A 14660-nucleotide genomic window follows, 5' to 3' on the forward strand; every position below is an offset into this window, starting at 1 on the left:
CAACTACTATTAGAATCCTCACCCAAGGACCAGCAGATGGTGTAATGGTTACATCACTGGACTCCTACACGGTCGACCACAGTTCAAGTCCCAGACCTGGCAACTTAAAACTCACACTGGGTTTGTGTGCATGTATGCCCAAAATCCCAAGAAGAGAATGGAGAAGGGACTGTGACATGGCTACCCACACTGGTGGGTGATTTCTCACTTTCTGTCTCTCTCTGTCTCTCTGGGAAGTGCACATACCCTATAGCAAAAATCTCTCTTAAAAAAGAAAAAAGAATCCTTGCCCAGGCATGTGAGCTTGACCAAAATCACAGCAGGATGTCTCTCTGTCTTTCTCTCCAGAGAGTGCATGCGTCCTATAGCAAACATCTCTCTCAAAATAAATAAATAAATTAAATAAGTGGGGGAGAGGGGGAACAACTGTTCGCTATGAAGAATTTTGGATAACAAATACAGAAGGAATGAAGGGAATCGAAAAATCCCCATTAGAATACCACAGTAACAACTGAGTAGACAGACTAGCCAGTGGGATGGTGGTGAAGGTGGCTAGATCCCACATGGCTGACTACCTGGCTTAAGTCCTATCCCAGCAGCCTGGGAAAAACAGCAGGCAATGTGTGCATGCATGCCCAAAATCCCAGAGGGAGAAATGGAGAAAAAGGGATCGTAGCCTGACCAACCCTGATGGGGATTGCTTTCTCACTTTCTCTTTTTCTGGCAAACACGTGTGCCTGCTAGCAAATTGAAAACAAAACAAAAGAAAAAAACAAGGACAAGATCTAATGATGAATGCTAAATTAATGAAGAAATATTTATAAAAAAACAGGATATTATTTCTATAGCTTCAAAGCAGCTCTCCCAATCTCTATAACAGAAAAACCTGTCAGAAACCAAACCAAAGGATTCAGGTTAACACACCAATAATAAAATATCCTATTAGTGAAAAAAATTGGTAAAATATAAATAATAATCCAATAATAAAATATCCCATTAGTAGACATTAGTGAAAAAACTGGCAAAATCCTAATGAAGTTTATAGCTTAGTAACAGGATTGTATTAATGTTAACTCCAGTTTTGAGGGTACTGTCAATGTCATAACAGATATAACACCAAGGGAACCTAGTAAAGAGTATAAGGGAACTCTGTATTACCCTGCAATTCTTCCATAAATGTAAAATTATCTGAAACTAAAATCTAAAAGGTCAACTATAAAATCAAAAAGATAATTTTTTAAATTTGGAATGTCTTTTCAAATTACCAAGTACATGTTATATGCCAGGCACTATGCTAGTATTGAGAATATACATACAAATCAGACAAATGTAAAAATAAAAAATAAACACATAAATATCAATAACCACCAAACCTTTTTTCCTTTCGCTTTATCCTTAATTATCATATCTCCTGTTTTAACACTGTTTTCTTCCTCCTCCTCTTCTTCATCTGGAAAATCAGGGGGGCAACCATACAGCTCTATTTCTCTTTTCAACTTATCAGCACAAGCCTACAACATATCATTAGACATAATAAGGTTCGAAATCAAGTTTAGAAACGATTTGAGTTTTTTGTTGTTTCTAATATCGACTCAGAAGATTCAAATTACACAAATCACGTACCACAAAATTCACCAATTTAGAAATTAGTATTTTACCTTATTTACTCAGCATTTATCCAACATCCATGTCATATACTACATGTTATGCCTTAGAAGCTTAAAGACATAATGTACAGCCATTTGGAATAACATTAATAACAGAGTTTCTCAATTTAAAGATTAGTGCTGGGGCCAGCAGGTGGCGTGGTGGTAAAGGTGCTGGCAACGCCCACATGGCTGACCACAGTTCAAATCCTGAACTTGGTGGCTTGCTTTCTCACTTTCCCTCTCTCTCTTTCTCTTTCTCTCTCTCTCTCTCTGTGTGTGTGTGTGTGTGTGTGTGTCTGGTCAAATTAAAGTAAATGAATGAATGAATAAATTAATCTTTAAAAAAAAATCAGTGTCAAATTGCAATTAGTTATCATCACAAGACCACTAGGCAGATAAGATAGATATTAAGTTAGAATACAGACATTGAAAGATGAAGCACTTTCCTCCAAGATTATAAAGCTGGCAAGGTACAGAATTTACATCTGAACCTGGAGCTTCCACCCAACTCATACCAATTATACTATAATAAGTCCACTCTCCAAAACAAAGAAGACAGGATAAAGATATAAGAAAAACACAGAGCCAACCTGGAGATAAAGTGGGTAAGCACTGTGTATATGGAGGCAGATCCCTCATGGCCGTGCACAGTTAAAATCCCAGCTGATTGAGAAACATGCATGCCCCAAAGGGACGGAGAGGAGGAAAAGGAATTATGGCATGACTATGCCCCCACTTAAAGGTACTCTGTGTATCTGGTGAGTGCACACCCCTCTGAAGATAAAGAAAAAAATAACTTTTTTTTTGCCTCCCCATACATACTACAGTCACACATGGCCACAACTGCCAGCATGCAGGGTGACACACAAACACTAACATGAGATCTCACATACTTGCTGATGAGAGGACACAATCACAGACACTCAAAGGCAGGTGCATCACAGTCACGTGCACCACGGTCTCACAGAAGTTATGGTACAAGAAGCACGCTGATTCACACACATCACACACAGCCCCATCTTATTTTCTCACGCACACCACAGCTCACTGCCCCTCGTCGCCATCTCGCTCACACACAGCTCCCCAACCTCGGCGCCTGAATGTGTAAAGCCTTGCCAGTGACACGCGTGGTTCACTCGGTTTCCTCCTCACCTGTGCTGGTCACACGACCACACTAGTCTTTCTCCTGGCCTCTCGCACACACACGATGTTCGTTCAGACACATTCATGCACAAGTCCTACCTAATACAAATCAGGACAAAGCCCTTCCCGACCCAAATACAAACCCCTGGCCACAGTTCTTCCTGGGCAACCCATTTCCAGGATCCCTGCCTTCTTGGGAGCTCCGTTTTCCCTCCCTATCTTTTAATAAATTCCCCGCTTGGCTCTCCCTACTCTGTGTCCGCCACTCGAACTCTCCCTGAGCGTGGGACAAGAACCCGGGTCTCACTGTGAGTGTGGCCCGATCAGTCCTGCACCCCGCGTTCCTGCGTCACTGTCTTGAGAGACACCGACTTCTCATACAGTCGTCTCTCTCAACGCAGAGACACACAGGTCTTTGCTCTTCCAATTGCACAAGCACGGCTGTCCCTCACTATAGTCCCTCGCGCCGTGACCCGAGCGCACCACCTCGGCCAGTCGCACTTGCACCCGCCAGGTCCCCCGTACCCTGAGCCACGGTCCCACATGGCACACACCGCTCCGCTCCGGCTGCTGCCCATGGCTCCTTGACCACGGATGCCAAGAGCGCTCTAGGAGCTTGGCTCTTCTCCCACACCGACCCTGCACGGGGCCGCACCCCTGCCCACACCCCACTCCCGCCTCCCCGACAGAGGGGGTCCCGGCTGCGGCCTCCGCCAAAAAAAAAAATTATTAAAAATATACAGATATAGGGACCAGCAGGTGGCATGGTGGTTAAGGCACTGGACATTCCCACAGGCCAACCAGGTTTTGAGTCCTGAATCTGGTGACTTGCTTTCTCACTTCCTCTTTCTTTCACTCTCAACCTCTGTCTCTCTCTGGTCAAATTAAAAAAATAAATGAATGAATAAATAAAATAATTATTTAAAAAAAAAAAAAAATATATATATATATATATACACACACACAGATATAGGACCAGCAGGTAGCATGGTGGTTAAAGGTACTAGATTCCCACATGGCCCACCGTGGCTTAAGTCCCAGACCTGGCAGCTTTCTTTCTTGATTTCCCTTTCTCTCTCTGGTCAAATTAAATAATAATAATAACAAACGTAATTCAATAAATAATTATTTTTAAAAAGAAATACAGGTATAGAATTGAGAATTTTAAAGGGGGACCAGCAGGTAGCATGGTGGTTAAAGGTACTAGATTCCCACATGGCCCACCGTGGCTTAAGTCCCAGACCTGGCAGCTTTCTTTCTTGATTTCCCTTTCTCTCTCTGGTCAAATTAAATAATAATAATAACAAACGTAATTCAATAAATAATTATTTTTAAAAAGAAATACAGGTATAGAATTGAGAATTTTAAAGGGAAATGTGAGAGTCAGCTAGGTGGCATGGTGGTTAAAGCACCTAGATTCCACATGGCCAACTCTGTGGCTCAAGTCCTGGGTCCAGTGGCATGAAAAACACACCAGGTACGTGTGCGTGTATGCCCAAAATATCAAGAGGAGAATGGAGAACGAAGGGCTGCAGCATGGCCATCCTCCTTAGGGTGATTTCTTACTTTCTCTCTGTCTCTCTTTGTGTCTCTCTGGTGAGCACACATGCTCATAGTAAATTAATAAATAAATAAAAATAAATTACTTACACCTAGTATGTACCTTTCATTTAAGCACTTCTTCAATTTTTTTTCATCTTCACTATAACAAATTCATCCCAGTCCAAGAAAACACGTCAATGTAGCAATATGTGAAAATCCTATTTCAAGGTGTTGAGTTGCATATTATTATTTGCTCTAAGCTAAAAAGTATAGAAACCAATCCCACAACTTACCTTAATAGGCATTCCAGTACAGTGTAAGCCAAAGGGAAACAGACACGTTTTTCCTTTCATTCTCTGGTACCCTACTGCAAACTATAGAAAGAAAATCAAATAATTTAAATTACAAATTTAAATGGTAGACAAATACAATATGCTATCTTTTTACAAATAACATTAGTTTTTCCCTTTACATCTTCCTTTAGAACATAGTCCTCCAGAATTCTAGCATATTGTCCTTTTTTTCTGTCTTCCCACCTTTCAACCTAGGAATTAACTTTTGAACATACAGACATGTCCAGACCCTTGCACACATATATGTATATGTACATGGAGTACAAAAATTAAATTATCGAAATATAAAAATTATGCTTAAAGAATTCTGAATTCTCTTAAAAGGAAATAAATTCTACGGTATTTATTAAAGACTTTCCATCTCATGAAATTAAACACACAGAAAGCTTTACCTCACATTTCGATAAGGAAAACGTGTGTCCCAAATGAAGGCGCCCATTCATATACGGATATGGGAAGCTTACAAAGTACTTGCCCTTGCTGCAAGACAATCATGAAAAAGAAAATGTTAAGTTCGTTTTAAAATGAGGGAATGGATGCAGGAAATACTTAATATACACCTAACAGTCCAGACCAGCAGATGGTGTAATAGTTATGTCGCTAGACTCCCATGTAGTTAACCACAGTTCAAGTCCCAGATCCAGTGGCTTAAAACGCCAGGCACATGTACATGCGTGCCCAAAATCTTGAGAAAAGAATGGAGGAGAATGGATTGTGGCATTGCCATCCCCGCTAGGGGATGATTTCTCACGTTCTGTTTCTCTTTCTCTGTCTCTATGGTGAGCACATGTGCTCTATAGCAAAAAATTCTTTAAATAAATAAATAAACCTAACAGTCTAGTGTAATCTATGGTCCTAGTTAACTCAGAGGCCAGGCAGGAGACCCACCTCATGGCATGACCTCTCAGGTCAGTCCCAGTCTTGTGGTTAAAGGACTCAGATCCTGCATAGCCAAGCACAGTTCGAATCCTCACTTTAGGCTCTTCAAAAACACACTGGGGGGACCAGCAGTTAGCGTAATGGCTATATCACTGGACTCCAATATAGTCAACCACGGTTTGAGTCCTGGACCTGGCAGCTTAAATTCACGCCAAGCGTGTGTGCACATGTGCCCAAGATCCCAAGACGAGAATGGAGGAGAAGGGATTGTGGTGTGGCCATCCCGCTGGGGGGTGATTTCTTGCCTTCAATCTCTCTGTCTGTCTCTTTCTAGCGAATGCACGTACCCTGTAGCAAAAACCTCTCCAAAAAACGGAAAGAAAAAAAAAAAAAAAAAACATACACACTGGGCACTTGTGTATACATGACAAAATCCCAAAAGGAGAAATAGAGGAGAGCAGTTTGTGGCATAACCACATCTCATTGGGGGTTGCTTTTTCCCCTTCTTTCTCTGTCTCTCTCTTAAACACACACACACAGACACACACACACACACAACACTTTATAAAGAAAAAAATATTTAATAATTCCTTAGCGGGGCCAACAGGTGGCTAAGGCACTGGACTCCCACATAGTCAACCTTGGTTCAAGTCCCAGACCTGGCAGCTTGCTTTCTCCTTCTCCATCTCTCTCTGGTCAAATTGAATAATAAATAAATAAATAAAATTTTAAAATAATTCCTTAGGAAAAAAATCCTAATTTGAACACAGAAAGTGGAAATCACCACCTTTAGGCCATTTCAGACGTTGCAAATATATTCTGCCTTATCCATTCCACAGAGCAGTTTCTATACTATAAAGCCAAAAGTTTTAGAAATGATACACAGAACTTCACAAACTATTACTTACCTGGTCTGCTTCTCTAAAGTAGATACATTGACCTCAAACATTTTCTCAGTATCCCATTTCTGTTGGACTTCTTTCTCAATTTTCTTCAAAAAGTCTACCTTGGCTGTTCCTTTTCTTTCCTAATAAAACAAAAGAGAATAACTGGTTTTATATTTCAGCAGATTTACTTCAGAACAGAAAAAAAGAGGAATCAGTTTTGCAGAGATCTGAGCTGCTTACAGATCAATTTTTCCATGGTTACCCTGAAATGTAAATAAGAAAAAAAAATTAAGAGTTACAGAGCTAACCAGTAGTGGGTAAGGCAGTTAGATCCCACATGGCTGACTGTGTCATTCAAGTCCCAGATCTAATGGCCTAAAAAAAACACAGCAAGTATACACACACATGTCCAAAATCCCAACAGGAACATAGAGAAGGGATTGCAGCATGGCCGTCACCCCTTGAGGGTTAAAGGTGTTTTCTCACTCTCCCCACCACTCCCCTCCCCACTCCCATCTCTGGCAAATGCATGCCCCTTAAGGCAATTTAAAATTAAAAAAAAAAAAAAAAGAAGGATCTCTATGCTACAATCCACCCCAGACTTCAATCAATCAGCCCAAACCATGGGCAAGTATGTGCCCTGCATACTGACAGAGGTCTCCAGACTTGAACCAGAACCACCCCACGTGGACTGGCTGACAGAGCTTCACCTTTACCACTGTGCCACTGTCTGGCCCCCATCTAGCTTTGTATTTTTTTTTTTCACGGAAGAAAATTAGGAGTTTCTCTCCAAAACAATTAACAATCCATTCATTGAAAACTAAATGATGGAGCCAGCAGGTGCAGTAGTGGTGAGAGCACTAGAATTCCATGTGGCTGGTCACGGTTCAAATCCCAGACTCAGCAACTTGCTGCAGCTTACTTTCTTTTTTGAGATGATTTTGCAATAGGGCACGTGCGCTCACTAGAAAGAGAGACTGAGAGGCAGAAAGGGAGAAATCACCCCCCCTAGAGGGGATGGCCATGCCACAATCCCTTCTCCTCCATTCTCCTCTTGGGATCTTGGGCATGCACACACATGCAGCCAGCATAGTTTAAGGCACCGTGTCCAGTACTGAACCGAGGTCAACTACATGGGAGTCCAGTGATACAGTCATTACACCAGCTGCTGGTCCCACTACAGCTTACTTGCTTCCCTTTCTCTCTCTCTCTCTGGCCAAATTAAATAATAACAATAAATAAAATTTAATTAAAAAATAATAAATGAGGGGACCAGTAGGTGGTGTGGTAGTTAAGGTGCTGGACACTCCCACATGGCCAACTGTGGTTCAAATACCGAAGCTGGTGGCTTGCTTTCTCACTTTCCCTCTCTTTCTCTCTGTGTATCTCTCTGGTCAAAATAAAAAAAAAATCAATGACTAAATAAAATTAAATAAATAATTATTAAATAAATAAATAAATAAATAAATGAAACAGAAATGGCATGCAAAATTTCAAGCATAATGGATATACCTGGCAAGATTTTCATCCCTTAAGCGATGAAAGTGAAAGAAAAAGCATAGAAGATCACTCCAACTGTAGAAAAGAATGGTTAGAGCTTCATTCTCACTTAATGACAATGTGAAAAAGAACTGATCGCTAGTAGCAAGTAGAACATGGCTCTTAAAGAACAGGCAGGTGTAAAAGCTAAATATTAATAGAATAAACATTAATCTATTGATAATTCTGTTTTGAAAAATTAGTATTAGTTTCTACAATTTTATATTCCAACTGAAATCAGATATTTTTTCCCCTTGTTAAATGCTAACATTTCAAGATTCTGTAGCATTTCCAAATGAGAAACTGTCTGGGTTCTACTTAGACTTCTACAACCTACTAAACAGGTACCCTTACCAAGTCACCCAACCTCTGAATATCAGTCTTTTTCAATCATGCTTTCTGCCCTTTCACAATTTAAAATGTCTAGAGACCAGAAGATCGCATATTGTTAATGTTGCTGGACTCCCACATAGTTGACCATGGTTCAAGTCCCAGACACAGTGGCTTAAAATGCTCACCGGGCACAAGTGCATGCATGCCCAAAATCCCCAGAGAAGAACGGAGGAGAAGGGATTACAATGTGGCCATTCCCCTAGAGGGTGATTTCTTGTTTTCTGTCTGTCTGTCTGCCTCTGTCTCTCCAGAAAGTGCATGCATCCTATAGCAAAAATCTCTCTTAAAAAAAACAAAAAGGTTTTCTATTCATATCACAGATATATTGCATTCTTAGCTATCTTTTTAAATGGTTACAGCAATTTGAAATATCATTCAAAGAATTCAGTGTAACCAAAATACAACCTACTATTTCTCCAACAAGCATCTTATATCCATGATACATATACATATATTTATATATATAAAAACATATATATGTATATATATGATTTTTCTGGAGAGTTTTTTTTGCTATAGGGCATGTTCACTCACCAGAGAGAGAAAGCAAGGAATCAACCCTCATGGAGGATGGCCGTGCCACAATCCCTTCTCCTCTATTTTCTTCTTGGGATTTTGGACACGCATGTACATGCACCCAACATGAGTTTTAAGCTGCTGGGTCCGGCACGTGAACCACGGTCAACTACATGGAAGTCTAGTGACGTAGCCACTATACTATCTACTGGTCCTCTATCTCACATATTATGTAATAAAAATAACTAACAGTATTACAATTAGCTAAGACTCAATACAAATCTATCATAAATTTGTCAATTCTGTTTTACTATTTTCAGTTTTATATATTTTAGACCAAAGAATGGTTTGCTAGGACCAGCAGATGGCATGATGGTTACATTGCTGGATTCCCACATGGCTGACCACAGTTTGCATCCTAGGCCCAGCAGCTTCAAACTCATGCCAGGTGTGGGTGCATGCATACCCAAGATCCCAAGAGGCGTGTGCATGCATGCCCAAGATCCCAAGAGGAGACTGGAGAAAGGATTGCAGAGTGGCCATGCTCCCAGTGGGTGATTTCTTGCTTTCTGTCTCTCTGGTAAGTGCATGCACCCTATAGCAAAAACTTCTCTCAAAAAAAGAAGAAGTGGTGGCAGCAGTTGGCATGGTGTTTAAGGGCACTGGACTCCCACATTGCTGACTTGGTTCAAGTCCTGGACCTGGTGCTTGCTTTCTTACTTTCTGTCTCTCTCACTCTTTCTGTCCCTCTCTGGTCAAATTAAAATAAATAAATAAATAAATAAAAAGTAAATAACTCTTTTAAAAAAAGGGGGGAAAAGAATGGTTTACTATTTACTATTTGTTTTTATTTTTTAAGCAAGTATGAGATATAAGAGAAGGAAGGACAAACAACAGAAATAAGAAATGTAGGCTTAGAAAGAGTTGAAATGATGGAGTAAACAAATACAGAAAGGAAATGAGAAAGAATTCCCTAATTTGAAAAAGTCAGACATAAAAAGTTACTTGAAAAACCAAAGGCCAACAGGTGGCATGGTGGTTGAGGTGCTATACTCACACATGGCCAACCATGGTTCAGGTCCCAGATCTGGCAACTTGCTTTATCACTTTATCTCTCTCTCTCTCTCTCTCTCTCTCTCTCTCTCTCTTTCTCTGTGTGTGTGTGTGTGTGTGTGTGTGTGTGTGTGTGTGTGTCTGGTCAGATTAAAAAGTAATACTAAATAAAATTTAATAGGTACTTCTTATTAAAAAGAATAATCAAAATAATAAATAAAATTTAATATTTCTTTTTAAAAAGAAGAATCAAAGAATCAACTGTTATGCAGATGGCATAACAGTTAAGTCGCAGGACTCCCAAGTGGCTGACTGTGGTTCAAGTCCTGGACCCAGTGGCTTAAAGCTCAGGTTAAGCACATGTGTGTGTGTGTGTGTGTGTGTGTGTGTGTGTGCCTAATATCCTGGTAGAAGAATGGGAGAGAAAGGACTGCAGCAGCAACATAGCCATCACCCTGAGAGCACATGCCCTAAGGCAAAAACGCCTATTAAAAAATATAATAAGGGGCCTGCAGGTGGTGTAGTGGTTAAGGATGTTGGACCTGGCGGCTTGCTGTCTCACTTTTCCCTCTCGCTTTCACTCTCTCTCTCACTGTCTCTCTCTGGTGAAAGAGAAAGAAAGAAAGAAAAAAACAGAAAAGAGGAAAGAAAGAAGAGAAAGGAAAGAAAGAAAAAAAGTTAAATAAAATAAATCTTTAAAAAAAAATAATAGGAACCAGCAGTTGGCATAATGTAGTCAACCATGGTTCGAATCCCAGATCCAGTGGCTTAAACTCAAGCCAGGCACATGTGCGTGCGTACCCAAGATACCAAGAGGAGAATGGAGAAGGGATTGTGGCGTGGCCATCCCCCTTTGGGGATGACTTCTCGCTTTCTTTCTCTCTGTCCCTCTGGTGAGCACAGGTGCCCTACAGCAAAAACCTCTCCAAAATAAATAAATAAAAGAATCAAAAGAGGCCAGCCAGTGGCATGATGATTTAAGGCCTTGGCTTCCCACGTGGCCAACCATGGTTTGAGTCCCAGATCCACTGGCTTGAAAATCACACCAGGCAGACATGCATGAGTACCCAATATCCTGAAAGGAGAACAGAGAGGGGACTGTGGTGTGGCCGTCCCCCACCCCCACCCCCGGAGTGATTTCTCTCTTTCTCTCTCTCTCTCTCTCTCTCTCTCTCTCTCTCTCACTCTCCCTCTCTCTCTTTCTCTCTAGTGAGTACAGCACCCTGTGGTAAAAACGCAAAATAAAGAAATAAATAAACAGCCTGGACTAGGAACTAGATTGTATATTTGCATCAGGAGCCAAGAAATTTGGACTCTTTAGTTTTCATAAAATTAAGTATGTTTACATAAGGTATTTCCTTTTCCAAGAAAGACTAAGCCTTTGCATTTGTTTACTGCTTTCCATGCCTACTACTAATGAGGCTCATTCAGAATTGCTACTTTGGTCCTTTTGGTGCAAAACTTAACAAGTAACCTGCTTCTACTCTCTCTATTCCAATATATGTTAAACCTTGCTTTTAATTATAATATACAAGGACCACCAAGTTAAAATAAGTTAACAGGGACCAGAAGGTGGTGTGGTGGTTAAGGCACTGGACACTCCCACATGGCCTACCATGGTTCAGGTCCTGGACCTGGTGTCTTGCTTTCTCGCTTTCCCTCACTCTCTCTCTCTTTCTGTGTGTGTATGACTCTCTCTGGTCAAATTAAAATAAATGAATGAATGAATAAAATTATATAAAAAATAATTCTTAAAAAAAAAAAATAAGTTAACAAAGTTAACTATAGCAGAGAAGACAAGTCGCCTACACAAAATCTATTCCTCTCCTTTCTTCTCCCATAACAGATCCTAGTTGTACTTGAGGTAGTGTAGCAAAAGCAGTTTAGTGCATTCTTTTTTTTAAGAATTATTTAATTTAATTTAATTTAATTATTTATTTTAATATGACCAGAAAGAGACAGAAAGACAGGGAAAGCAAGAAAGCAAGCCACCAGGTCTGGAACTCAGACTGTGGTCGCCATGTGGGAGTCCAGCACTTTCACCATGCCACCTGCTGGTCCCCATCCTTTTTCTTTTTAAATTTGCCAGAGGGTGTGTGCAGTCATTGGAGAAAGAGAGAAAGGAGGAAATGAGAAAGCATTCCCATAGGGAATGGTTATGCCACAATCCATTTTCTCCATTCTTCCTTTCAGGATTTTGGGCACATAAGCACATATGCTGGCATGTTTCTCAACCCACCAGGTCCAGGACTGGACTCGAACCCTGAAGTTAGCCATGTGGGATCCAGCCACCTTAACCAGGCTATAGAATGGCCCAACAAATAATTACTCCAGGGGCCAGCAGGTGGCATGGCGGTTAAGGCCACTGGACTTTCACATGGCCAACTGCCGTATGAGTCCTGGACCTGGCAGTTTGCTTTCTCACTTTCTCTCTCTCTCTCACTCTGTTCCTCTCTAGTCAAATTAAATAAAGTTAAATAATTCTTTAAAAAAATAAAAACGATTATCTCTAAAGATTTCAATACAACAAGAATTCCAATTCCAATTACTCTTTGACCCTATGGGTACCAACTGATCTTGATCCCTCCCTTTTAGTCCCCCATCCCAGCCTCCAATGTCTCCTCTTTCCTACCTAGGTCTATCCATATAATCACTCCTATTTATTTATAAATTAAAGCTAAACGAAAACGGCAGCCCTTCAGCTTCATGAGCCACATTTCAAGTGCTCAATGGCCACATGTGGCTATAAGCTATCAAATTAGACAGTGGTGACACAGAACATTTCCAGCACCACAGAAAGTTCTATTGATAGCATTACTGTCCTGGACAATTATTTATTTCTCCTCCTTCCTCAAGACTAAAGCATCTCCTCTTCAATACTTACTCTCAGTTGATAATTTTTCTGTCTATTTCAATGAGAAAACAGAAAACATCCACAAGGCCCCTCATCCTATCTGTCTACCCACACACATCTGTTCTCATATGCCGGGCCACCTTTCCTGTTACTTTAGAAGAGTGTAATCCTACTTACCCCTCTACGGATGTACTGGATCCCATCCCTCTATTCTGTTCAGAAACATTCCTCCAGCAATCACCCTCTCCTTTATTAATATTCCCTTTCTACAGATTAATTTCTATGACCATATCAGCATTGCCTAATTTCAATCTTTATAAAACAAAACCCTGGAGGTGAGGGGGGACAGCAGATGGCATAGTGGGTACAACGCTGTACTCTCACATGGTTGACCACGATTCAAGTCCTGGACCCTGTGGTTTAAAACTCAAGCCAGGATGGGAACCAGCAGTTAGCGTAATGGCTATGTCACTGGACTCCCACGTAGTCGACCGCGGTTCGTGTCCCGGACCTGGCGGCTTAAAACTCACGCCGGGCGCGTGGGCGTGCGTGCCCAAGATCCCGAGAGGAGAAGGGAGGAGAAGGGACTGCGGCGTGACCATCCCCCCTGGGGGGCGATTTCTCGCTTTCTGTCTCTATGTCTCTCTCTGTCTGTCTGGCGAGCACACGCGCCCTACAGTGAAAAATCTCTCCAAAAAAAAAAAAAAAAACTCAGGCCAGGAGTGGGCATGTATGTGTGTGTGCATCCAAGATCCCAAGAAAAGAATGGAGGAGAAGGGATTACGTCATGGCCATCCCCCTTGAGGAGTGATTTCTCGCTTTCTGTCTCTCTGGCAATTGCATGCACCTTATAACAAAAATCACCCCCTCCCCCCCAAAAAAAAGAAAGAAAGAAAGAAACCCCCTGGGGCTAGCAGGTGGCATGGTAGTTAAGGCACTGGATTCCCCCATGGTAGATGACATTTCAAATTCCAGACTCAGCAGCTTGAAACTGGCGCCAGGTGCATGTGCGTGTGTGTCCAAAATCCCAAGAGGAGAATGAAGGAGAAAAAACTGTGATATGACCATCCCTGCAAGGGATGATTTCTCATTTTCTCTCTCCCTGTCTTTGTCTCTCGGGCAAGCGCACACATCACATAGCAAAAAAATCTCCCTAAAAAAATCCTCTTTGGCCCTCATCTACTACCCTGTTCCTCTGCTCACCCTTTATAGGAGACTTCCTCAAGTGTCTTCCCATATTCATTATCTCTAGTTCTTCTTTTCCCATCTGTTCTTGAACCCACCTTCGATCAAGTTTTCGCATCCTCTGAAACAGGTTAAACGTCCTCCATGTTCCTAAATCCACTAGTCATTACCTCGGTCTTCATTTACTTTGACTAATAGCTTTTGACACTCTCTCCTCCTTGAAACACTTTCTATACCTGATTTCCAGGATACCACATTCTCGATTGCCTTCCTACCTCACTAGTCCCTCCTCAGTTGCCTTTGCTGGACATTCCCCAACTGTATTTGTATCTCTTGTACAAACTAAGTACACCCAATATGTACCTTAGTGACCTCCTCCAGTCCCATGACTTTAAATACTATTAACATTCCCTTTTAGGGGCTGGCAGGTGGTGTGGTGGTTAAGGGTGCTGGACTCCCACATGGCTGACTGCCACCAGAGTCCTGGACCTGGCGGCTTGCTTTCTCACTTTCCCTCTCTCTCTCTGTCTCTCATTTTGTCCTTCTCTGGTCAAATTTAAATAAATAAATAAAGTTAAATAAAATAATGCTTTACCAAATAATCCCTTTTAGACCCCATCTCTCCTCTGATCTCCAAATTCATAGAGCTAAATATCTACTCAAGAGC

At 41.3% G+C, this 14660-nt stretch overlaps 1 protein-coding gene across 2 annotated transcripts in view; it reads right to left on the reverse strand.

Moving 5' to 3' along the window:
• The window catches only part of LARS1 (leucyl-tRNA synthetase 1), a 71013-nt gene that overhangs the window by 55085 nt on the left and 1268 nt on the right, over positions 1-14660 (reverse strand). For both annotated transcript variants that reach the window (XM_027771666.1, XM_006148038.3), the window contains exons 2-5: positions 6475-6593; positions 5080-5167; positions 4628-4708; positions 1374-1511 (exon numbers count right to left, since the gene is read on the reverse strand). In XM_027771666.1, coding sequence (XP_027627467.1) covers positions 1374-1511; positions 4628-4708; positions 5080-5167; positions 6475-6593 — 426 coding nt within the window. The remainder of the gene's footprint in view (positions 1-1373; positions 1512-4627; positions 4709-5079; positions 5168-6474; positions 6594-14660) is intronic.

Source organism: Tupaia chinensis, unplaced genomic scaffold, assembly GCF_000334495.1.
Source record: "Tupaia chinensis unplaced genomic scaffold, TupChi_1.0 Scaffold000228_1, whole genome shotgun sequence".
NCBI lineage: Eukaryota > Metazoa > Chordata > Mammalia > Scandentia > Tupaiidae > Tupaia > Tupaia belangeri.